Here is a 27712-nt window from a genome sequence, read left to right on the forward strand (position 1 = left end):
TATTAATAGTTTTGACATTAGTCTGTTTATCAATATCTTTCTTTTTCAAATGAGGTCCGGAGCTTTCAATTTTCACCTTTTCGCTTACCATCAAATCGCTATATGTTGGTTTTTAATATCCCGTCGGTGATTAGGTGAATGGAAGACATGCAATTACAAGCGTCTTCTTGACGTTGCTAAGATTGTTATCAGACGACGGAGCGAAAGCAAAATTCATTGAGATTTTCAAAAATCATAAGAATTAACAAGTGTATGAGACAAAAACAACAAGAATATTTTTTACTGAATGCTTAATATGGGTAGTCTTTGATACATTGCAATGGTTATAAGAACTACACTATGGAAGCTGATATGTTATTTTACTGCCGACTTCAATAAATTGCAAGTACTTCAAAACGAGTTTTGTTTCTTGATTTTTGGTGTAATGACATAAATACAACCTGTATCAGAGGGTGACCGTGCCTAGTGTCACTCTCTCATGCAGGTACCAATTACATATGATATATCACGTCTTCGGTTTACTTGTACATAACTAATTTGATAGAAATAGTCTAAAAGTGTGTGCATCAGATCTAAATTTAATTCTAAAATGATGTTGATATAACTTCTGTTTTGATTTGATTCTTTTCATGATTTAATCCCCGTTAGATTTATAGAAATGCTTGAGGTTGTTGTGGCGACGTCGAAACCGGTAAACGTTACACGACTTTCATATTGTCAGATACAGATCGCGACCTCATAAATTTACAGCGTAAACGAACTGAAAATTAGAAAATTTAACGTAATCAAAACATAGAAGAATTTATTAATATGTTCAACTGATTAAAATTGTCAACAACTTGTATTTAGTCTGTTGTTCAAAAGAGGCTTATAGGGGGTCGGCTGACAAAATGGAGACGGTACAGCAGAACCCGATCACCACTAACTTATAAAGCTTTTATATTCTCAAATTATTTTGGAAACACTTTGTAAATCCCAAAATATCAATTCGAAAACATCGTACGCCTATCGTACGCCTCAACTTTTGTTATTTAGGCAAATCAAACGTAGAACAAACTAAACATCAATTCGTCAATGTTAGAGACAAATATTACAAGATTTGTCATTGACAGGCGTCTTTGAAAGACATCAAATGCATTTAGAAATAATCAGAATATCAGAAAATGCATAAAATACTGCACTTTTCATACCACATACTACGTCGCAGGATCAACATTGCGATCAACTTGGCAGCATTGAAGTTTGAGGAGCTTTACAATATCAGAATGTAAGGAGTGATCTGACTGGCTGACAAGAAAGAAGCGGGCGATTTCAAATTTATTTATACATGCAGATGATAATTTTTGGTACTTTTTAAAGGGAAATACGGCATGTGTACATCACTGTATCCTAGATAATTTTAAAATGACAATAGAATGTCATTTTTATGAATCCACTGGATATTAGATGTTGCATTTTGCTGTTTTAACACTCCACTTCGTCTTGTGTTAAAACTTAAATTCATGGTCTAATCTCCAGTAGATACATGTAAATGAAAAATGACATTATATCCCCTAATTATTACTGTTGAGTCGTAGATTGTTTTGTTACTTGGAAATTGTGGCGAAATTTGCAAATCATTGTATATTTAACTTTATTAAGCCACAGGGCTCGGTACATATTTCTGTCACCAAATAACCACGTCATTATGTTTACTAGTGTTTATGACATGTGCAAGCGGCGCTTGTTTGTGCGTATTCGACTCTACAAAAGTCGAGTCATTTTTGACCTTGTCATGCAAATGACCCGATGCAAAGACAGTTCTTATCAACCAAATTATGTTCAAGTACACCTACAATGTAAGAAATTATATAGAGATTGAACAGTGTTTTGATTGCGTTAACGGTGGTATGAACGCAATGGGATACAGACATATTCAATGTAGCGCGTTAGCTATGGTATGACCGTTGAGCTGCTGAATTTTTGTCATGTATGTATCGGTCTAAAAACGTGATATACACTAAATTCTTCGCAGTCATGACTTTTATTTTATTGCACGGAGGATAGACAAGTGTTTGCGTGTGTGTAGGCCTATTTTGAATGCAAAGACGGGGTCATATAAGCTGATGATACTGTTTCGGATAGGCTACCTGTAATGTTTTTTTCTAGAAACCTGTATATGATCTGTTAACCTATTGTTCGCTTAGACGCTCCCAGAATTATTCACCGACAATCAGATGTTCTTTATATTTAGGTGAGATGAGTGACCGTACACACATGTACATCTGACGTAACTATGGGATTCCCCGAACATTCCTGAGGAAAGCCCCCCGGTTGTAGCCCCGACCAGCGATTCATTTTGTAGTTTATTACCGTTACAATGCTTGAACACATGTTTTATTTTGATGTCAAATACATATTTAATTGGATCTAATAAAACTCTTTACTGTTATTTTAAAATCCGTCAACTTATGACGCAAAATCTTATCGAAGCGTGAACTAGCTAGAAGTAGTCCGAACCTGCACTGCGTTTGTATTCATACGTCATTGCGTTTACGCTAATTTGAACGCAACTCCCCTCCCGTTGACTATGTAGGGGCATATGTAAATATTATATACATGTAGCCATACAAAGTAGCATAAGTTTAAACAGGGTCTAAAACCTTAATCTGAACAGTGCGGCAATTTATCACATTTATTTAAAGATTTGTATCAAAACCAAGTTTAATAGAACCATTATGCATTTGGATATGATCAATCGTATCATTTAGAATATGACAGCATTTTTATAGCAAAGCGAAACACAAGATGACAACCTATATACACCAATTCCTATCAAGCATCATTTTATATATATTCCGTACATCACAGAGTAACCTCCCTTGCCAGTAGGTCGCCATTATTTCTGAACTTATAATGTTATACTCACAAACACGTGACGTCACAATCAAAACCTACATCCGTATATACTACCATCTTTGAAAATAGGCAACGTCACTCCATGTATAGTCGGCGTTATTTCAGCCGATTGTATGTGATACGACATTGGGCAAATTTATGAAAGGATTTGTTTCTTAAGATTTATTATACTTCTAATATTTGTTTTACTCTGTATCTTTTCACATGTTTTATGGTTACTTTCATGAAATTATGTCGAACAGCACTTTGTTCTCTTATGTATACAAATATGTTTATAAGTTAACTTGATTTTGCCTAGTTTAATTTTGGTTCACAGATCCATATAGTTTGTCCCTTACCGACATCCCCACTGCGAGCGAGTTTGCACAAAAGGCGTAATGTCTAGCTATCGTTTATAAACAAACAGACCGATATCATTTTAGTTTGATATGCATAGCGTTAAGCACGTTTGTTACACTGAATGTCTTTATAGGTAAATAATATATAATTTATACTTTCGATATAATTCAAACTGCACGCTATTTTAATATGCATTTCATTAGATAAACTGCATAAGCCTTCGGTGAGCACACCTAATTATAGTGACTAACCGAATGGATCATCTAGACAATACGCATCGTCATTGTCCCTAGTTTATGTTTATGTTAAATATAAATATAAAAGATATTTCTTTTACATCGATTACGAAACAAGTTATGCAACTTATGAAAATCACTCTCGATGGCCCGGATGTAAGCGCGCGAGGGGTCTTAGTGTGGGAGGAAACCGGAGTGCCCGGAGAACGGGAATCGAACTGCGGCCGGCTAGGTGAAAGGCGAACGGCTTAACCACTACACCACCCGATCATGTGTATGTTCTATATGTATTCATTGTTAATATTTTTGTGAATATTCGTGATCGTCTTTAATGTCACTTTATCTGTTCTTTTTGTGTTTTGACAAAGGACAGATCGCCTCGAAAATTCGGCAATATTCTGTCCTTACTGTTCGAATTACTTCTTTGCCCACATTTCTAATGGTTAGTGACATGTTCAATAAATCACCATCAGCATTTAATATGATATTGACGTGTAATTTAATCGCCTAAGTAATGCTTAACATTTAAAGTACGTTCTGACTAAAATGGACAAATATTGTCTGAAAGTTGTATGGTCTATAACTTTCGCTCTTTTTGTCATATTGAAAACTGTTTAAGTGTCATACATATTTTTCTCCGTCTGTCTGAGTTTCAAACTTTCTAATTTTTCCACTTTTTATAAAGTTGCAGCTCTGGAAGTATTTTTAATTATAAAAGTAAAAAATCGTTTTAACGTGTACACGTGAAAAATAGGCGCGAAAGATGCCGAATCATTCCGAACTCTTCCGAACATCGTCGCGACAATCCCGAAGTAAAACGAGAGTTGTGAAACCAAGAGAAAATGTCAACATTTGTTTATAAACAAAACATGTGATCGACCTCAGCAGACTCTATCTACAAAGAGAATAATGCTCGCACATTACAATATTTGATACACACAATATTTTACGGCAACGTGTAAATTGGATGTTTCAAATGCTCAATCTTTGGACATATACAAGCATGATTTGTTCATATTAGTCAGAAGGAAAACGTAAACAAAGATGTGTGCACTTACGCTAGTTACCTGGCTCACCACGTGCAGGTCGTGTCGAACGTCAGCCACGTGATACGATTCGAAATCCGACAAAACCCGAAGTCACTGAACATGGCGGTGATTAAAGGCGCTTTATTCGAAACCAGGGATATATGATTCCTAGATTTCGGCTCTCTTATAGGCCGACATATGCTTTTGGGGAGCTAAATCATCAAGTTACATGTCAATGTTTAAATATCAAATGTTTAATTTACATATCTTTACAGTGAAATTAGCAGCAATATAACTTTAAACAGAAAACGGGTGTATTGATGATAAGGTTAAAAGAAAACAATACATCAGTACACGATAGTTGCCTAACATAGGCCATGCCATCTCAACAAACATCTTATTTACCTTTACTTTTATTGCAATGCATTCGTTCCAACACCATCTACTATAGTTCATTACTGGTTCCCGCAAGTGGGCAAACTGTCCTAGTGTTGGGTTGTTGGCTGTATCATTAAAGCCCCATTATGTTTTGGGGTGAAAAAATATCGTTTTTAATATTTCCAAACTTTGCTGAATTGTAGAGCATATATCCTTATGAAAATATCCGCTAATAAAAAATGGCCAACATTTCCATGTTTTTAAAAAACAATAGAAAACCCCTCTTCGGAGAGGGGGAAATCCGTAGTTCCGCCCCAGAGCTAAAACAATCTAGTACGCATGCGTAGGCACACAAAAAGTGGAATTTCCCTAACAAACTTCAACATCGTGCATGGCGAATGCACTGAAGACTCGCCAAATACGTGTCGGCGAACACACATGGGTCCGTCCTTCACCACGTGCACGTTCCGATCATCACCAAAATTGACACGGCCACGTGTTTATATTTATACGATAAAATACCCCATATGGTGCCCCATGTATGCATTTCACTATTTACTTCCACTAGTTTTCGATTAATACGTATTTTGTATTAAGCTTTATATGAACTATATGTAACCTTTGATAGGACACATTTATAATCTGTGAAATCTTATATGTATCATATACTAAAACAATTATAGAACATGGTATTGCTCACCGTTTCCTCAAAACTGCCCTCTGTCTCGGCCATGGTTGTTTTGTTTACTATATCCGGGTATCGAACATGTACGTAAACACGAGGTATTTTTAACTATGCAAATCAACCCGTTCTATTTTAAGAATTCTTTACTAATTGATTATTGCGTAATTATCTTCATTGGAAAGAAACCAAATGAAGAACCTTCCATAAGGGATGTTAATGTATATTTTAGCAAAGTTTGGTGAAAGCATAATGGGACTTTATCGTGTGGGGTCTGATGCATTAGATGCGTGCAATTAACAATTTTCTACCACAACATGTCGTGTTACTCCCAGGCCATTGTATAAATATGTTTGGTGTTAGATATATATATATATATATTGATGTTCCTCTAGTGGAGTACGACCTTCCAGCCTATCGACAATCTGATTAAAATAATTTTAAATCACTATGTTTGATAATAGGGTCTGACAACATCACATTAAGGGGTCACGTTCTGGTGTCCTTTGTGAATGGCCAATCAAATTGCTGCTGTCAGAATCTTGGCATCTCGCCCAAAGAACACAATAAATTAGCTAAATGTGTAAGTACACTGGGACGAAATGACGTAAACAATTGACATACCAAGATGTAGAAATAATTTAATTTGCAGTACATGACCCCTGATGTCAGATCCCCTTATCAAACGTAGTGATAATAAGGATATGTGTTTTAATCAGATTGGTCTGTTAATTGGTCGAGATATTAAACTTTTAAACGAACAATTTTTTCCATTGTTACGTCAAAATGTTAACGTCATAAATAATCTAAAAAATATTATGCCTCTGTAGTTCAATCGCTGTTAGCAGAATAAACTAATTCGTAGCACAAACTATTGACATAAAATTTGTAGTTTTCCTTTGGTCATTAATGTATCGACACAAATAACGCACATATCCATCTTGAATTAGGATATAATGGTTTGGTTATTATTTGGCGGAAAGTTTGTCACTTTGCCATACAATATATAGTTTGATAAGTAGTTTTTTGGAGTACCAATTAATTCATTAATTCATTCTCAATTTCCTTTTAGAGAGATGTAATAAATGCTCAATAAATTAAAAGAGAGAATGAGAAACGTTCAACAAATCAAATCATCATGAAAGATAAAACAGGAACAAATTATCTACAGCTTGTCTTCGGCCGCGAGAAATGCGGCGGACGCTGCTCTGATGAAGCGCGTGAGCATCATCTGAAATTCTTTGCTAAGATCTATGTTGGGTTCCTGTATTCCAAACTTGTACAATATGTATGAGTGTGTGTGTAAGTGTGTGGAAGTGTATATGGTTTTGTAATGTGAGCAATGTTCTTATGTATCATTGTGTATTATTATGTATATTTTTGTTTATATGTTGTAAAATAAAGAATATGAAACATCATAATTTGTGACATAATTACAAATAAGATCTGTAAAATACTATACCATATGTTGTTGGTTTTTTTTGGTTTTTTTTTCGTTTTTTTTGCATTTTTTTTCTTGAAACCGAGATGGATATGCCAATAGTTTAGATATAAATGTCGAGATTTGCTACAGATGTTGCGTTGATTCATAATTCAAAGGGGTACATATGTTTGTGTATGTGTCTGAATCTGTCGAAGTCACTCTGATTGTTCATGCTATCAAGCAGATACGTTTCACGGTTTCTAATAATTCTTCTCCACCTAATCTCCATTGAAAATATCCTAATCAAATCGACCGCCAAAGACGATGGTAGAACTAATGTTAGTACTGAACGAGACTTGTTAAATTATCAAGTAATTCTGACAAATGAACAAACGCTGTAAAGAGCGTGGTGACAGCGTTTAACTTAGTCTCGCAAAAGCTCGTGCTTTGTAACTTTAAAAAAAATAATTCACAAGAGTGAAATAAATTCCATATCCAACAACAACTCGTTATGTAACTCTATGTATTATCTACCGGCACCATGGATAACTATCTTGGTATGTCAAATAAGGCAAAAGGAAATAGAATTGAGGATTTGACAATCTTATTCTTATATGCTACATCATTAATCAACTACATCTTGTTTGATTTATTTCTAATAATTATATCAATTAATACAAAAGCTGCCCTTTACTTCTACTCAAACAGTTTCATTAGCGTTAAATATATTTCAGTGCTTTCTGCGCTCTTTTTGAGATAGGATATTTTCGGTATTGAACCACTTAATAGTGCTTAATAATATCAGCGATAATAAATCATTTTATTTTATTTTATTTTTTTTTTTTTTTTTGCATTTTTGCTTTACGGTAAACTTTAACCGCACTTAAATAAGTAAAATTACAGTGTATTATTTATATCAAATGAGATGGATAAGAAGGATGTTATCATTTGTTAAGACTTGGGGTACGATGTGTGATGGTACGATTTATAAGCGCCACCTTTCGTTACGATCCTCCACCCACTATATCGCAGTGCTGGAACACGTAGGGGAAACCCCTTAGCTCTACAATCTGCGTACTCGTGCTCGAATCTATAGTTGTACATTATATACAGGAAAACAGTAATTCTCTCCATCAGGCTGTCAAGTGTCGAAGTTTCAGACGCTGTTCTGAGTACTTGCCAGTCTTCCTTGTCCAAAGTACAGAGAGTACGGCTCGTTCTTTTTACAAACACAATAACATAAAAATCCTATAGGGTCGACTGTGCGTAAACTATGACCAAATTTTAGAAATAGATCTACAATCTTATTAAGATTTTATTGACACACATATACATGTACGTTATTTTTAGTCTTTGCGCTTTCAGACAATGGAATTTGTAAATAAAACGCTTTTAATGTTCATCAAATGTATGTTGTTATTTATTCAAATATGACATCGGAAAGACGATAGAGTCAATAAAATCCGACGTGTTAATGAACAAAGGACAATATAGTTTGATAACGACGTGGAAAGTATCATGGCCCTGTCCTGTTAAGTCATTGTATTGTTTTATATCATATTCGCTACAATTGTTTCCACTAAGATTATATGATCACATATATTGTTTGGTTTGATAATCATATGGTCAGTTTGTCTCAGTGACGATTTACCCTATACGTAAGTCACTCTCTAACATGTCGGGCCGACAAAGGGTCCCATAAAACATGCCGCCCACCAAGGTAATCTTGTTCAATATGTTTCAACATTAATTTAATTCATCACCCCATGAAATCGACCAAGGAAATGTTTAATCGTTAATTCTTCCATATAACCTACGGTTCGCAAAACCAACAATGATAATTTTCAAATCAAGTAAAATCTTTGTTGATTTAACAGAAATAATTAAAAGCACTCTAAAACAAACTTACCATTTAGGTAGGATATATAGTATGTAAACACCTATATAGCCGTCGGGAAAATTTACAAAATACAAGTTGTTATTATTGAATAGAACAACATGGTAGATATTGATAACAAAACTTATTTGCATGATTTATATACATGTATATTTCTATATGCCTTAGCTGACCCCTTGGAGAAAAGGCGATGGTAGAAGAGGCAAGCAATAGGCCATTAGAACACCACTTGTATAAGGTTTGTGAAAGCTGGAGAGAACAGACTACTATCCTTCTCAGGTAAGCACCAACGTGGGAGATGACGGTAGACTTTCACAAACGCCTTGTCTCGCCACATATAATGCGCAATATAGAACTGGATAACAAATAACACCAGATATAGTGATGTAGTTGCATCATCGCCAGACCGGGACGTGGAAGAGTTGACTGTGTCATTTGCAGGAGGATGTGAAGAGATACATGATTGGAGGACGCTAAGTATTAAGAGCTAAAGGAGCCATGTAGGGATGTCGCCCTTGTTTGTGCCTGGTCCAGGTCGGTGACAGAGGGATCCCTGCACAGTGGTATCTGCTACAGAACGTCGGACTCCTTCGCGCAAAGGGAATTCAGATATGAATAGCACAGCAGAAGACCATGTCCGTTGGTCATAGTACAGCCAAGATGCGTATAACCAGATAACGACAACAGCGAGCAGTGATTGATCACCACTGCTTATCCGCCAACCAAAGAACGTCGCAGAAAAAGGGTTGAAACGACTAATTGGGGTTCGAATCAATTAACAACAGAAAAATGCTATATTGATACGGATAGTTTTTATTTGAACTGAATCTTCGCAAAAATAATTACAAATCATACCGATTGTATCAGACCGGTGGCCAATATTTGCAATTTAACAATTTGGACACGCAATAATTCATTAAAAAAGAACACAGGTGATGGCCAAAAATCACGTTGTTTACTTTCGATACTGAAATAGTTATATCATACAGGTAACAACATAAATTTACCACCATTGTTCTTCAATAGAATTATTGTATCGATGAAGTTGTATTTTATATCTGAAATACTCTATATACATGTATGAAAATCAAATGGAAATTCATAACGAAATGTGTGTTACATGGCTTATGAAGAATACAGTAAAATGTGGCTTTGATTAAACCGAGGATCTTATCCCCTATCTGGGTTAAAAATGAACAATCTTGACCACTCTCCCTTCCATTTTTTCAGTTTCCGATGTGGTCGATGCATGATTTTGCATCACTGGTAAATATATTTACATACTACCCGGACGGAAATAGCAAGTCGTAGAGAACTCTACATACAATATTAACATGCCTCTTGCCCTTTGCATATAGTGCTATCTCACGTATGCAACACACCCCACTCGCTCGCATTATACTGACGACCGGCAAACCAGTCGCCCTACGTCCTTTATGCTGACTGCTAAGTAAGAGCTGTAACTACCAATTTGATAGACTATGAGGAGTTTCGACTAGGGAAAAATCTAATTGTCGATAGGACATTAATGAAGATAAAAGCAATCCATCCACAATTAGATGTCATATGTACCACTTAAATCTCTACATCTTGTTTATGTAACCATCTAGAGTGCGTTCTTTAAACTGTAGTGCACGAGTTTCCTTCTACTTATATTAATCCGTAGTTCATGCTAACTATATTAAGTAGACAGCACAATTGTTCGTGCACGTGTATATGTTAAGTAGTAAACCAGCCAGGTACTTTCCACTAAGTGTGTTTTTAAGTAGGTATCACGTTTACTGACGGTGACATGTTCCCAATATTTGGAATTTTGGGTCCCCTATGATGAAGTGTCAGTTTCATTGAAGTCTCGTTTCAACATTGATCAAAGAGTTTTTGAGATTTTCACTGAAAGTATTGACTCTATATTTTTAGCAAGTTTCTATGACTTCTAGTGCTTGTATATTTTTCATTCAATATTTTTGAAAACAATTTAAAATCATAATGTGTTATGTCTTATTAAAATAGGAAAATATTTCACTTTCTGCACTTTTTTTCTGTTGTTACATAGATCTTTTGTTAAGAATACATGCATTAAAGTGTGAAATCATAACGTATTTATTTTTATTTATCTTTTATTTTTAACGGTGATGAAAATATTTCGAATACCTTCTTGATATGTGAACTTTATTCTATTTTTCAGATATTTAACAAGGTTTTCAAGACAAAAAGTATCTATACAAGTCATGATAACGCACACACTCTCTCACTCATATATCAGAAGATCATTACTGCCGTAGGTTGAAATACATGTACATGGATGATACATGGATGATAATTTAGACTTTATGCAACCTTATCATTTAAGAAAAATAATGTGTGTGGATGCAAGTTTTGATAGCAAGAAAGTCCTGTGAGAAATTGTAAGTACAAAGAAGAATAGAATTAGATATTTAAAGCTAGTATGAAAGTGCCATGCGAATGTAAGTACATGGATAAATAACATTACATATTTACTATGTAAAACAAGTGTTGTGTGTTATGTAAATTTGCGAATAGATAAAATACAATGCTAAAGAAGTATAAAAGTACTTTGTGAATGTGAATGTAAATGTAATGAAATGCTTTGTATGTAAGAGAGTGTTTGAATATAAGTATAGGGATGAATTTACTAATACAAATCCAGAATATGGGAATGCAAATGCCATGCAAAATTGCAATATTGCAAAAAGTGTGTGTTTGAATAAAATTAATAAAATAATTGAGAAAGAGTAAATATAATATGCATGATCGTTGATTACAATTATCTTAATTTTGTATATTACATTGTTTTGATGAAAAGCCTTAATAAACTGTAAATCATAAAAAGAACTATTTATATCTTCAGGACAATCTTCATATCAGGTCACAATATATGTTGTTCATACATGACATCAATATTGAGCAATGTCAATTCTTTGCCTAGACAACAAATTGCTATGTTACGTTTCGCATTGCTGTTTATTTCACATTAAATACACACTATGTAAACTTAGTACACATATATATATCAAACTCTACATTTAATCCGATGCACACAACAACACATTCCATATTTCTATCAATCCGCGTTTGTCTAGTTCTGTTCTTGTTTTGGTTGTTTTCCTCAGTATTACGACCAGTTGTGAGAGTCCACACTGACCCTTGCCTTAACTGTCGGTGTCTGTTGTCTAACCAGATTGGTTAGAGTGTTATTATCATTATTATGCTTATTACTTGTCGGGATATTCAAATTCTGAATACAATCGTTAAGTTGCAGCCAAACAATTCATTTTCATGTTACCATTTTTGAGATCAGTTATAAGATATTGAATTTAAATCCATTTTTAAATCTATTTTTATTTATTAATTCAGAGTCGCAAAATTGGTCATCCTAAGGCAGCCTGACTATAGGCAAAGCGAGCGTTTGAGAAAAAGTGACTTTCACTCCTTTCAACAAAATCAGAGCGCTTCTGGAGATAGTCTCCGTCTCTTTAGTAAATTTAAAGTTATAACGTGTACCCATTTCTAACCATTGTTGGGGAAAGTTTATGAATATTAAAGATAAAATAAACGTGGAAAGTTCACTTTTCGTTTATTTGTATTTGATAAAAAAAAATGGCTGATGAAAATTTCCCTCCCTGAGTAAAATATAATGAAATGCACTGGCCATTATTTTTTAGCTGTTCCACCAATGGAACATGCATATGCGTAATTAATGTAAAACACGGCTCTGAAACACACACAACCTAAATCGGATTAATGCGCGGTTGAGTGTTTAGACGGGATAAGACCTAGCACATCAGTATTGTGTAGTAGGAAGTCACAAACTTTGATAACTGAAAATTGGATTTTTTATGTCAACTGACCCAGAGAGTCAGGAAGGACCTATGGATCTGGATGACCTGTAGTCATCATTGCAAGACCGTCGTTGTGCGCCTTGCGCCGTCCGTAAACATTTCATTCAAACGACTTTTCTCAATAACCGGAAGGCTCAGGGTACTGATATTTGGCCTGCAGCATGCCGGGATAAAGGGCTCCCGAGTATATTAAAAGGAATTACCTTGACCTCCATTCAATGTTACAGGGGTCAAATAGGCTAAATTCTTTAAAGTATTTCTTTTGAATAACTAAGAGGCAAAGAGACCTGACATTGGGTTTGTGACATGCTGGGCTGAATGGCTACCATGTTTGTTAAAAAAATTACCTTGACCTTCATTCAAGGTCAAATTCATCACATTAAAGAGTTCTTTGTATTGCATTAATTGTTTACCAATATTATATTCTGTGAGGTGTTGTATTGTGCCAATAGTCAGACGACTGTTAAGGCCCATGGGTCTCTTTTTTTCTATTTTGCTGATTTGCGTTGCTGGTATGTAATGAAACAATTATATGTGTATCAATAATACTGTTTTAGCACATTAATGTATGAAAATAACGTATATCATTGATGTGATATTTGCTATTGGTTAGTTAAAACATTAATTTCCAATGATGTTTTTTTCTGAATAAGGTAAATTGTATTCTTACATCCTTCTTTTCTAAAAACCAAGAAACAAATCTGTATTGCTCTCTGAAATCAAATTTTATTTAAAAATTATAACATTACATACCATTAAGTGTCCTCACACAGGAGGAGATTCATTCAACACCCAGCCATATACACGTTTATATACTTTTTCACACAACCATGTATACTATTTTCATTCAACCTTATATACTGTATATATTATTTTGATCTTACTTGTTTTTTTAAATACATCATTTGATCCAATCCCTGTATACATATATAGATACATAGTACCTCTCAACTACAGTTCAATAGACATTAAACAAATATATACATGCACTTCATAATTATTTTAAACGGAGAATGATTTGATCATTTTAATATTGGATTACTTCACAAGGCATGCCTGACTATGAGTACCCTCAGTACTTTGATAAACTGTAGTCGACATACGTGCATAATGTAAAACAGTAAGTGAAAGGGTGATTTGCCTGCGTGAAACTGTTGTGTATAACGTTTCATTTCTTCCCTGAGTCCGCATGCACGTACATGTGTTAATCATTGATATCGCACACAGAAACAGTATTCCAGGGAGTATTATCTACACTTACAGCCTGTGTGTTTTTTCGAGGGTTTTCCGTCTTATTACTTCCGTGTAAAACGGGAAAGTATATAGCAACCCCGATGGTTTAAATCTACCCACTACATAATACTTAAGCATATGTTAGCATATTATGAAACCATAGTTCAGAAAGTCATCTATATTTGTCAAATACCGTAAACGTTCATAATTTATTATGTCAGCGGTAATCTTATTTACCACCTTTCGACCTAAATTATGATCATGTTCAATTTATTTTTAATACATATATCATTTATAAAGTCATTTTGCAAATTGTATGGAGACATCACTGTCCTATCCTGTTAAAGAGCGCTTTGAGGGCCCCAATCTGATTGCATTATCCTGTTTATTACAAATCGTAATGTATTGTTCTCAACAACGTAGCGATGCGGGAGCAAGAGGTATATGGGGAGGACTATCCTGGGAATGTGACTGGTGGTGATGCGATGCTCCACTATGGACAGGACGGACAAACTGTAATGAACCACATCATCTCAGTTTTCTTTGCCAGGTAGTCTTAGTCAGGGGATGTGTTTAGACGATTTTAAGTTATTTTCACCACTTTTTGTCACACCCTCAGGGCCTGTGAGGACTATACAGTTTTAAAAAATAACTGACGAAGAACGAAAGACGATCAGACTAGCTAATTTAAGACTTGGTCTCAGGTGACCAATAGCAAGATCAAATATTGTGTAATGCTGAAACCATAATACAAAGCTTCACCTTAAACTATATCGAACCACAAATACCAGACCTGTTTGTGGGATTAGGCCAGAACTTATTTCAAAATTTGTAATACACCTTGACTAATATAAGTAACATTTTAACAAGGAAGTCATGTTTTAACGAATTTGATTTTGACTCGTTAAAGGAGTTTTTTATGTATCATGACACAGGTGGAACCTATATACATGAACTTCAATGTTCATCTAAATACATAGTCAATTCCTAAATGACATGTAAATTACTTGTCATTTATAAATTGACTATGTATTTTATTGACTATGTATTTTGATGAACATTGAAGTTCAGATATATAGGTAGCAAAATGTAAAATTTCTATATAAATTTGGTAAAATATTGTTTAAGTTAGGAATTAATACAATAATGTACGCAAATGTATCTTTAAACTGCTATCTTTTCATGTCTTTTCACCACTGTACAGAACATTCAAAACAGTTAACCGTTTGGTACTTTAATTATGGGATATAACTGTACCTAATGAACAGTATTAATTTAAAATATTGTATGACATTATACTTAAGCCAAATATATATTTCAATGTATTAATTCAATGGTGTGAATGTTAAAGTGTACCAAATAAAAACATTACAACATGCAACATATTGTCTGCAAAGCTAAATAAATCCAACTTTTTCTGATCAAAGGGAGATAACTTCTTTGACGATAAATATAATTGAATATGATATATGAGGGGAACTGGGAAGCACAGTATAATTACATTTATAGTTTCTTTTTAATTTTATTTAAGAGAAACTGTTAATCAATTTCGTTAGTGATACGGAAGGCATTACACATATAATTGCCGGGGATCCCTTGAAATTGTCAGTTTTCGAACTTTTGTTCAGATTTGTACAGTAATTTTCCGATTACTTTTTCGATGATGACACAATGAAAACAGAGAAGTCTTCTGTTGGCGATTACTGGTGCTGTTTATAAAGTTTGTAGAGTACCAGGAAACGTTTGGCGGATTTCTGTCTAGAGGTTGTAACTTTCTAGGGGATTATGACAGTCAAGGCCGAGGGGATTACGGTCAGCCTGTCATTATAGTCTAGAACATCCTGCTTTTAAATTAATCTGACATTGTATGCATTAGGCTATACATACATGTAGTATCGTTGACGGATGTAAGGTTTTCGACCCTGTTTAAACTAGTAATATTATGTATGCATATATATGACTTCTTAGGTGTACTTGAACATAATTTGGTTGATGGAAAGTGTCTGTACATCGGGCTTAGCCTTAGATATTAATGTTGACTTGTAGATTGTTTGTAAATTTTGCACTGAATTTTTCATATTAGTCAACTTATATCCGTAAAGACTTGCAATGACCCTTTAAGTCGCGACATAACGACACAATATTACAAGTTTCGTTTTCTTCATTCTCAGATAGTGGGTCACAATGCAAAAAAATCGTTTTCTCATATAAAGCAATTTTATTAAAGAAGCGTTGTAAATAAGATATGTGACAATTTCATCCTATCGACTTTACCATATGGGTATCTTCTTCGTCATTCACTGTGGATACTGTCTGCAGCAATCCCGGTGGCATGAATACTTCCGTTGTCACTTGCACTACGCCATTTGTACAAGTCCAGTCAGGTATGATAATCTGAGCGTCATCGACAGTGGTATTGCCTAGTGGTGACCATAAAATGGGTTCTTAATTCGTTAGTTTTTCCATGTCAGTACATTCTTTTTCGGATTAATTGAATTTTTATTATACATCTAATTAGATGACTCCCTCATTTATTTATAAAGTGTCCCTATTCGTTATACCATCATACGAAATAGTTTCATATTCTAATAAATACAGCTTATTATACACGTACATGACAATCGATATAGGTATTCTATTGTTAAATAACGTTTGCTTGTTTTGTGATGTTAAGTATACACACCTCCCGTGTTCTGTATCACGTGAATGACTATGCTGATGATTCACAGGATGTTAATTACTGATGCGGATTTTCCCTTCTTAAACTTCTCCACACTTAGTATTAGCTCATCATCAGTGAGCATTTACATATCCTATTATACTTACCATTGCCAGTTTTCACACCAAGTGTCTGTCCGTCAAGAGTGGTCAGTCGTTCTCCAGTATACAGCCCAGCAGTAAAGAATGTACCACGAACAATGTGATTCTTCACCATTCCTACAAAATGTTCCAAAAACGCTCAGATCGACGGCATTGATAGATTCTTGATGTTTTATGCAATGGAGCAAGTAACTATATATAATCATCTAACACACATTTTACAACGGTTAATGCATCGATAAATAAAACAAAACTGTAGATGTATTACATGTTTGTTAAAAAATAATCGTTACATATTATTGCGAATACAATTGTCTTCGATATGGACTGAAACATATTCTATTAATATTCACTAACGACATAAGAAATATCCGATTTTACATTAAATACAAACACAAATACATGCCAAAGGAGATACTCCACATTTATTTGGAAATGTTAATTAACGGTCAATAGAATAAGCGTTCGATTTGTTTTTGTTTATTAATATAATCTCTTATGTCTTCTGTCATCTTTAGTTTCACCAGATTGGATGTCCTTTACAACATTGTGCACTATGGAATATTCGTTTAATACTATGACAATAGTGAGATGCCGTTGCGCACATTTTTAAAGAATTTGTGATATTTTTGGTATTGACATTGAAAGCAGAGTGCAGCTGAAGATGATTTCCAAAGATATCAACGTTACCTTCACGTTATCGGTTTAAATGATATCATCACAAATAGATCAAACAATTGTATTATCTGGCTGTCAATGTAATATATTAGTAAAAAGATGGTTAAATCTGCGATACCAGAGTAACTCAAGAATGTGTACTTCAGACGTGTCAGTCTCGTTGAAGTTCCGTTCGATCTAGATCAAATAAGTTTTGAAATTTTCAAATAGAATTTATCACTATTTGTAGCAAGTTGTCATATACAATTTTTGTCAAAACATTAGACTTCTACTGTTTGCAGACTATTTTTGTGGATTTTAAGAAAGGATTACTTTGACAGCTCTTTTGAAGCGTGTCTTTTTCCCCTTTAGTAGAACCTATTTTTATCAAATTATTTTCCTTCATCTATGCGACATGATTTTTAGCTTAAAGTTGCTGTTAAACATTAATAGGTTCATTGTAATTGAAATATTAAGCATATTACATTTTAGGGAACTCTGGGCACATTTTTTTATGAGACAAAACATAAACAAATGGACCCCCATGTATCTGCCTGATTAGGAACAGGAATTTTTTCCTCATTGATATGCAAAATATTTTCAAACGTTTGATACCAGAACTTTCTCTATGTCTGGCAAAAACGACTAAAATGATGCATTTTTAACTCAAAGTTAAGGCGTATGGATAGCATATACCGTTATTCTAATAAGAGTCTTATTAATCAAAACTGCAAAACCTTTAATGAACAAAACTGTACAATAGATAATTTATATATATCAAAAACCCCATTGGGAAATTTTGGCTTATATTTCCCATATAATCCAATATTTTGTCATATATGTATTAAATTGGCAATTTAGCTCAAAATGAGCACAAGGACATGGCATTTTTCTCCATTTAATTCCTTGGTAAAAACAAAAAACTGAATGAGAAAAAAACATATGACAAGCGTGTACATCTTTAACCACCTAACACGTCGTCATTATCCTTACAACATAAATGTTGCTTCTAAAAACAAAAATGTTCAGAATATAACTACCCCAGTAGGTCTTACACATAAATCACTACCAACATTACATACGTCGGATCGCTGTGCTGTTCATGTATAATTTCTTAAACTGATCCGGAGGGAGCTTCTGGAAGGCGACGTCCGTGGGTGCGAACACAGTAATAGGCTCATCACCTAAATACCCAAAGGTGCATATTTTAACATATTATATTTTTTTCTTTTTCTATAATTTTAAGAACTGATTTTGATTTTGATTGTTTAATGCCAAATGAGTCATTTATGGAGCGCGTAATATACAGTTGTTGAATGGGATTGAGGGCAACAAATGATTTGTTGGACGCGAAGACAAACTGTTTGCCCGAGGCCGAAGGCCGAGTCCAACAGTTTGTTGGAGGGTCTAACAAATCATCTGTTTTCCGAAAACCCAGTCGATAACTGTTTTGTTATACCCATCGACTCAAAACAATACATGGACGTCACGAAATGAACATGTGACGTCACTCCGGTCCAACAGCACATTTTATCAGTCCATTTTAACAGTTTTTGGACCGCTCGACGAAACAGTTCATTTAATGGCATTTTTGTAAATAGAGTTTATAAAGAAACGATTGTATAGGGGTATAACAATAGAATATGTTGAATGAAGATCAGTCCTTACATTGCATCTCTGTTATGGTTTATGATAGAATATAGTTGGTACATTATAATAACTAGAATGCAATTTTGAGTTAGAGACTTGATCAATGTTGTTCCGTGTTATGACATTATACCTGACAGAAGTCCAGTCAAGTTTCCATCAATCATTCCATAGTACATATATCGGAATATTGGAGTAGATAGCAGTCCGGCAACGCTCCCAAACTGCGGGGTCATTACTATGACACGATCAATCACATGTAAAACTCCATTGTCTGCGTTGATATCAGAGCGGGAGACGTCACTTCCGGACGCTGTCACTATCTACATGTAGGTGCCAAAAAGACGACATTACAGGCAATATATAGCGGAGACGTCCATTCTGTGTGTTGGCAACAACAAATAACAACGTGATTCCAATTTGTAGCAAAAATATCAATGCTACGATCATTTTACAACTATTTACATTGTCAGTGCACCATATATTAAAGTTACTATTAAACCCAGTAATAATTTCCAATATTTATATTGGCAGTTAGGCTCTGGCGTATAAAATCATTCACCATAGGTAACGAACACACTGGGTTTTACTGCTTAACTATATTGACTAGTATATAGACTATGCAAAGCTTGGGAAAAACACAAATAAGACTAACCTCCCCTCCTCTGTAGAGGTTAATTCTAATAGGTAAGTCCTCGTACAAGCTTTTCAGATTTTCTTCATCCTGAAACTCCGTTATGTTATAGCGGCCGAAGGCAATGTGGTATTGCAGTACAGACCTCGCAAACTCCGTATCTTTGAAGTTGTCCTTCATTTCATCAGAAAGGTGTTCAAAAGCCTCGTTTAATGGAAGGAAAACTGTGAATGGCCCTAATTAGTAAACGGAAAAATAGCACATTATAGATTATAAGAGGAGATGATTAATAATCAAATGGTAATTTATTAAAGCATTAACTGACGCTAATATGCATGGCGTGTATTCTGGGTAACATGAAATGGTAATCAATGGTAAAATGGGAACTTTTTACAAATCAACAGTATACAATAATGTATTGGATATATCTAATTACCCTTGCCAGTTAGAGTAGTGTTGAGGCCGGTGGTGGTTAAGTACGATACAAACTTTGTTGCGCCTAGGGCCTGAGCTATTGCCACGACGTCCCTTGATGTTTGTTCTGTCAAGCGATATTCAGTAGATTGTGCACTCAGAAAAATCACAGGACATAACAGCAAAATCCTCACAACTGGAGACAAACATGTCTTTAGAAACGTTTTCATTTTCAACTACAACATCCACAAAAGAGCAATGGCAACCATATTAGATCAACTTATCTATGAACTTGAATGATGACCTAGTTCGGGAACGTTTGATAAGAAACCACTGCATAAGTGTTCATCTGAGCAATATCACACATACGATAAAAAGTAAATTAGCAGTTTATATCTTATTTTTAAATAATAATTTGTTCCATGATGCCACACATTTGTTTATACGATGCAAAGAAAATTCCCCACACCATATCTCCCAATCCACCGGGCGCTCAGCATACCGGACTGGGACGATTAGTTTGCCCGTTATCAGTATAATGTTTTTCTTGGTGTCTTCGGTGGCATGCTTCAATAATATAGAACTATAAAACGGGCAAGCGTTCCACTTTACAAGAGGACACAACACGAATATACCGCAGTGTCCCTACAAACGCATCGCACTCTACATACACGTTGCGAATGGAAGACCATCCTTATATGTCCCTGATTGTTAATGGAACTTTGTTTAATCAAACAAGCAAACAATACCACTAGTAATAATTACAAGACCGGACATAACACAGTACTTTGTTTCCAATTAATAACGTTTTAATTAACCTGGAAAAATTCCGTTAGACGATTTTAAACAAATTGCACTCTCAATTTAACACCATTAAGACCTACACTTGCGTGTTTATCAATCACATATTTCCAGCTTAATGAAATATCCCGTGAAATACGCATACGGAGCCATAGCCCGGACCTGAGATGGCTTACAAGTGGTGTAGATTGTACAAGGTAAGTAACAGAAAGTTATGTTCATTTAAATATTGTCATACATGGTTTTATAATTAGTCACTTTAAAGTCTGAGTAGAAACAGCATATGGTTATTACCCGGGGGTTATTTCCCGAGGATTATTACGTATACTCGGGGTTATTTTTCCGGGGTTATTTCCATGGGATAAATTCCTCCACGGTCATTTCAAGCGAAGTTTGCCCTCGTAAAATTGAAGCCATTTCAATAGTCTTACATTGTATGGATTATTCGATTGTTTTGATATTCGTCAAAGGTAAATACTAACTGTTTCAGTTATTGTCACACACGGAGCCTTTGGTTTTACTATGACATAGTCAAGAGGAGGATTGTGGCAGTAAACTTGAAACACCAACCACACAAAATAAATTGAATTACACAATAATTTAATTTGCCATCTTAAATAAAGGCACATGAGCATATGTCTTGCATTTGTCTTGGTAATTGAAAATTTAAAAATATAACGTAGAAAAAGAAAATGTATAGAACACTGGTTTCTGTTTGGAAGATATCAATGTAGCGTTTTGTGACATTATAAAACCATGCATGTACATGCCTTAAAATGTGAGTTTATTCATGTATACACATGTATTATCACAAAGGCATAAGTTCAGGTCGGAAGTATCTAATATAATACATTGTAATTTAAGCGGTCAATTGATGAGTGGTCTGCCGGTAATGACGTATTCTTAGGGTCTCAGTTCTTCCTGGAAAGCTTGTCGTTAACACATGCTGCTCTATATTTGTCGTGGACGGGCGATCATAAAGTCTCGATTTCCACTAAAAATCCATCGACAAGTAATGCGATACATGTAGTATACGTAATATTCATTATATTACCGTGGTGTTAATAGACAACGTGTGCTATATGTAAGATGTTCGGAAAAGACTCGGATCCTTACTCATAGAGGTGAACACTCAGTTCTAAATACAAGAGAGAAAAAAAGTTATATCAGGAGATTATCTCAGAAGTAGCATTGTATTACGATGCATTTGGTTATACAACAGGTGCAATGTTTTTAACCCTACCTGTAAAAATGAAATCAATTCTACGATTGTGCTCTCTCGTGTGATCAAAATTTCATATCTTTGATTTTATTATTTTCAACTTATTTTTAAACAATCAATATGTAGGTTTAGGATTCAACAGGTTAGTATTCAGTATAAAATTCAATAGTATTAAAATCTATTATCAACAAGGGGAGCTAACTTTCTCATTCAATATCCGTTCATACATCATCGTTTTCATTTTTCATATATTTTTACAGACTTTTTTTTGGTCACTATTCACACCCAGAGTGTTACAATGCTCATAATTATGCTTTGTTAATAGTATCAACAAACAAGCGACTTTTTTGGTTGTGTCTATAAAACGGATTCAAAATAACTGATGTAAAATTAATTCTTTCACCTGATTTCCTTAATGTGATGACACTGAACCATACACATAAACCTGTACCATAAATAAATAAAAATTAACTTCTGTAGTTGTATTTGGTTATTGTTGTGCTTAAATTAACTATGAAATTATTAATAGAATATCATGCATAAATACACGTACACAATATTCCCAGTCAGTAGGTGATCTACCTCATATAATCAATGTATTATCTATATTTAAAGTAGTTGTATTTATAAGGTATGAATGATCACTTACAACGCCTGCTACACATCATTGGTTGTCGATCCATCCGTCCGGCATCCGGCTCTTTCCGTGTGGCGGATGTCATGACAAGAATCTTTAACCCGCCGGTCTGATCCGTATAAAATCCGTCTGACCACAGCCACAAGTCCTTGTCTTGTCAGGATGAACACAGGTACAGCGATTGTGCTCCTCTGCCTGCTGGCGGTGGTTGCCGAGGCCGCAATAAATGGACCAGGGTGAGTGCAATATCTTATTAGTCAAGTATAAATACAATTATTGTTTTATAATGTTATATACAAGTATGCACTATCTTCATTTCCTTACATGCCTACAATAAATTGCTTTGCCTCCAATATTAATACATATCAATCTTTTTGGTCAATGCTATTCTAAAGTCCTGCCTAATGTTGGATAAATATTTAGATTTACAATTCATGGCATATATATCGGATTTTTTTACTGCATTATCTACATGAATAAACATACATATGCAGTAAATAAATGCCCAGTGGTAACATAAACGTTTACATTGTTGAATATTTGACTACATGAAAATAGGAGAACACTACATTTTATTTGGATACGTAATTAACTAGTCGGATCTCACTTCGGCGTGCCTTCCAATTGTATAAAATGTAATTATTTTGACCGAACAAAAAATTATATCACATGTTTAAATTGAGAGATGATGTGTTACATTTATTGGGTTATTAAGGAAACTGGGCCCAGTTTTACGAAATTAAATCACTTAGAGATCCCTGACGAATGGTATTTATTCTCTATCAAAAACAGGAGCAGAAGAATGAGTATTTTTCTTCACTTACAAAAGTTACTTACATTACAACATTACCATCGTTGAAAAGTTTGAGATTCATAATTTACTTCAAGATAAAAAATATTAAAAATCCACGGCACTTTGCCCATATGGAATGAAGTATTTATTGCGCATGTACATTCATGTACCAAAAACAAATTGAACTTGTTTTATATGTATTTTTGTGTTAATTGGACACATATATACACGATTAAACATCCAATATAGTTCAAATGATGGGGATCGTTTATGTTCTGTCAGCGGTGGTGCATCTTTAACTTAAAATTCTCCATAACCTTCCTAAACGTCGGTAATGCTTTTTATTTCCTCTGAAAAAAATAAGTTAAAGGGTTCTTAAAGGGATGTTCGTGAAACTGGACCCAATTAACACCAATTTTCACCTATTGAAAAATATCCAAATGGAATGTCGTAGCGTATCGGAAACCATTCTGGAATTCCAAACAACATCGGCAGCTTCGGGTTTAGCTTCATATGAATTGACGCGGTTTTCAGAAGTATGACCCTACCTTAAATGACTCTAGCTTTTAATAGGACTTTAAACTAATAAAATCGACATAAGTTCCCGTTGTGAACCATGTTGTCTCGTTCTAGTTAAACACAACCTCAGTGGTGGTCAACGTCCAGATTAACCCTCGCGACAATTTCTGAATTTTCCGTAAACGGTTACGTCATACATTGTATAAGCTACGTCAAAAAAAAAAAAAAAAAAAAAAAACGAACGGTACGACCCTGATACCCACATATATACCAGCTTTCTGATGATTGAGCTGTTATTTTTCTGTCTATAACAATATCGAACGCAAACGTTTTCTGAATGTATAATTACGAAAGTAATTTGTTTACAAGAAACTCAAATTGGACGTTTTGCCCCTAAAATCAAGTGGTATTACTTCAAAATACATATCGGGATGATGTTGCAAGTAATATATAAAATGATCTATTTTAGTGGCCACCTTATCCGGCATTGTTTCTTTCTGTTTTGAGAGTTGTTCGGATTAAAAAAATCATAAAATCAACTAAATTGTTTTGTTAAAAAATATCTGAAAATTAACAAAAAGAGTCATAGATCGTCGGTGATCTTAGTTATTTCTTGGGCATCTTCTTGTTGGTTTTCTAAGATTTGTAACCAGTTACTAGGTATTGCCTTCTTTATTTTAGCAAATTCTGATATCCAGTTATGTTTGTTGATTAATTTATTCTGTAATGCTTCGGAAGTTATAAGTCTGCTTTCTGTGTTATTCCATACATGTTTGATTTTAGATATTCCGCTCTTACACTAATGTTTAAAGAAAAGTGGTTTGTGCTTAAATAATATTTTGCTATTGCCAAAAAGATTCATATTCAATATGCCTTGTCGGGTGTGATTAGAACATTTTTGGATAATGAACTGCCATTGAATTAAGGCCTGCTGCAATATGTCTGGTATTTTCCGGAGGTCTAACCCTTTTGTGGTGCTACATTTGCTAAGAAAGTAATCAATGTTGAACGCTTTATCGTAAGTTTAGAGCTAGTATTTTCCTTAGATATTCCATGCCTCTGTTTCACTGTGGATAAGCTTATATATCATTTTGACTTTTTCATTTTGTCAATAACGTCTATATCCAACAGATCCAATCCACCCTGATTTCTTGACTGATAACATAATTGTTTAGAGACCTTATGAATTTTGCTGTTCCATAGGAACTCGTAAATCAAATCGTTTATTTGAATTTTGTAGTTTTTCGGAATGGTCTTTTGAGATACAGTAATTCAAAAGTTACTTGGGAACAAATCAAAGATTTAATTATGAGAACTTTCCCTTCAAGCGTTAGGTTTCTTTTTTTCCATTGTGTTATTATGTTTCGAATTTTCAAAAGTTTACTTTCCCATATCTGTTCTTCATTGATATTATATCCATGATATACACCGAGTGATTTGATGCTGTCTTTCACCCACGAATTTTTTCTAAAATTTGGAGGCCTATGTTTCCAAATACCTATACATAGTCCTTTTGTTTTTTCTAAGTTTACCTTTGCACCAGATGCTTTTTCATATTTAGATAGAATGTGGAAAATATTTGGTAAACTGTTCGCGCTACTAACAAAGAATAGAGAGTCATCTGCGAACATATTCAGTTTTAATTGAATGGTTTTTTTTATTTACACTTGGCAAGTCAATACCGTTGATAGCTACGTTATTCCTTATTGAACATGCTAGTGCCTCCGCTTGTAAAATGTATAGTATTGGGGCGATTGGACATCCCTGTTTTACTGACCTGGATATGTTGAAGAATTTAGAAAGATGGCCATTAGTAAGTATGCAACTTTTAGAGTATTTGTAAGTCATTTTAATCCATTCAATCATTTTTGTCCCGAAACCAAATTTCTTCAGACATTTTTCTAACCATCCCCATTCGACCCTATCGAACGCCTTCTGTTGGTCTAAAAAAATAATTGCCCCACCCGTATTCATTTGCCCTGTATATTCAATCACGTCACTTAATAATCGTATTGCGTCTTCTATGTTGCGCCCTTTGATAAACCCTTTCTGATAAGTATGAATTATTTTAGGAAGTAACGGTTTGATTCTTTCCGATAAAACTTTTGTGATAATTTTATAGTCGGATGTTAATAGAGTTAATGGTCGCCAATTAGCTAAGTTTTCTCTCTCACCTTTTTTTTATACATTAAAGTATTGACTCCTCTGTACTGTGATGTTGACATTTCATTATTCGAAAAAATTTCATCAATTACTTTAATAAATTAAGTCTTTATAGTATTCCAGTGCATTTGATAGAACTCTGCCAAGATGCCATCAATTCCTGGTGATTTATTACTTTTCTAGAGTCAACATAAGATTCAGTTACTTTTGTAAATATAGCATATTTAGTAATTTGGCGGCCATTTTGACGTCATTTTGAATACTTCGAATAGCCCAAATGTGAGAGTTCAACGTCTACATGGATATCTGTATATACCCCAGTGAGAAATAATCAACAAAGGCAAAACTATATAGGAGATTTTTTGGGCTGCCCCCTGGACAACTGGACTAATTAGAATAGTTTTGCGGCCATCTTTAATGCTATTTCGGACGCCATTTTTGATTTTATTCATATGTAGTTTTCACTTTACACCTTAGAATTATAATACTAAATGATACCATCAATTCAGACTATAACACCAGTCTTTTATGTTTAGAAATGGAAATATAATGACTTTTTCGCTTTTTCGGCGGCCATTTTGGACGCCATTTTGGAATTCCCTTTTATTAAAGCATTGGACAAAATTTTTATGTGCTCAATGGATTCCTTGACATCAAAATATGGGGTTAGACACCAAAACCATACGTTTAAGATAAATACTAAAAGAGTTATGCTTAATTAAAGAATTTGGCAGCAATCTTGTCCGCCATTTTGAATTGCTCGAATTGACCAAGGGTAATAGCTCCACACCCACCTTGATCTCATTATACACACCCTAAAGATGAATAATCAACAGAGAAAAAAACCTATATCAGAGTATTTTGAGTTAGGGCAAAAATTGCTAGTTGGCAACTGGACTATAAACTGTCTTCTTTAGAAAAGCAACATTTGCTTCCATCCCCGCACACAACAGCCTGTCCGCCATCTTGACATCTTGGTCGAAGCTCAACGTTAATATAATTTTAGGCAAAGCCTATCTGAGAGCGCAGCATTTGATCCATTCTTTCGTTTGTTGTTTTTTTAATGTGTACATAAATAGAAATATGCTTGGTAGATCTAAATAAAGGATTTCCAACGGCGAAAGAGTAATCTCCCCTGACCCATCAGTCTTATCGATATTGCCATGTGTTTTGTTTTTATTGCTTATTGTGTGCGTTGACTAACTGTACTGTTAGAAACCATATATAGAATTATCAATCGTTAATCATAGCTTTGCTGAATTACTGGCATTGAGTTTATGACAAGAAAAACAATATTGAACATAGGATACTTCTACTTTCACTTTCTGCAAAAATACGTGACTGCGGCTACAAATTATATCTCAACGTCGTTCTCCGTTGCCAGACGGAAAATTCCGAAGCAACTGCTCACGTAAAACGGCTTTTAAGTTA

At 34.5% G+C, this 27712-nt stretch overlaps 2 protein-coding genes across 3 annotated transcripts in view; one reads left to right on the top strand and one right to left on the bottom strand.

The window, feature by feature from the left end:
- Positions 1–13460: 13460 nt before the first annotated feature.
- LOC138315021 (transforming growth factor-beta-induced protein ig-h3-like) lies at positions 13461–22952 on the bottom strand. 2 transcript variants are annotated; one of them, XM_069255737.1, is made up of 6 exons: positions 22819–22952; positions 19754–19968; positions 19232–19421; positions 18534–18635; positions 16801–16911; positions 13461–16394 (listed from the first exon to the last, which is right to left on the bottom strand). In XM_069255737.1, exons 1-6 carry the CDS (start codon positions 22889–22891, stop codon positions 16231–16233), a joined length of 855 nt encoding a protein of 284 aa, XP_069111838.1. In that variant the 5' UTR covers positions 22892–22952; the 3' UTR covers positions 13461–16230. The 2 variants fall into 2 exon arrangements, with proteins under 2 accessions (XP_069111838.1, XP_069111837.1); XM_069255736.1 differs by lacking the exon at positions 22819–22952 and adding an exon at positions 20169–21098.
- The window catches only part of LOC138315020 (uncharacterized), a 45253-nt gene continuing 40450 nt past the window's right edge, over positions 22910–27712 (top strand). The window contains exon 1 of the mRNA XM_069255735.1: positions 22910–23042. Within this exon, the coding sequence (XP_069111836.1) occupies positions 22969–23042 (74 nt within the window). The 5' untranslated portion in view covers positions 22910–22968. The remainder of the gene's footprint in view (positions 23043–27712) is intronic.

Source organism: Argopecten irradians, chromosome 2 (genome assembly GCF_041381155.1).
Source record: "Argopecten irradians isolate NY chromosome 2, Ai_NY, whole genome shotgun sequence".
Lineage (NCBI taxonomy): Eukaryota > Metazoa > Mollusca > Bivalvia > Pectinida > Pectinidae > Argopecten > Argopecten irradians.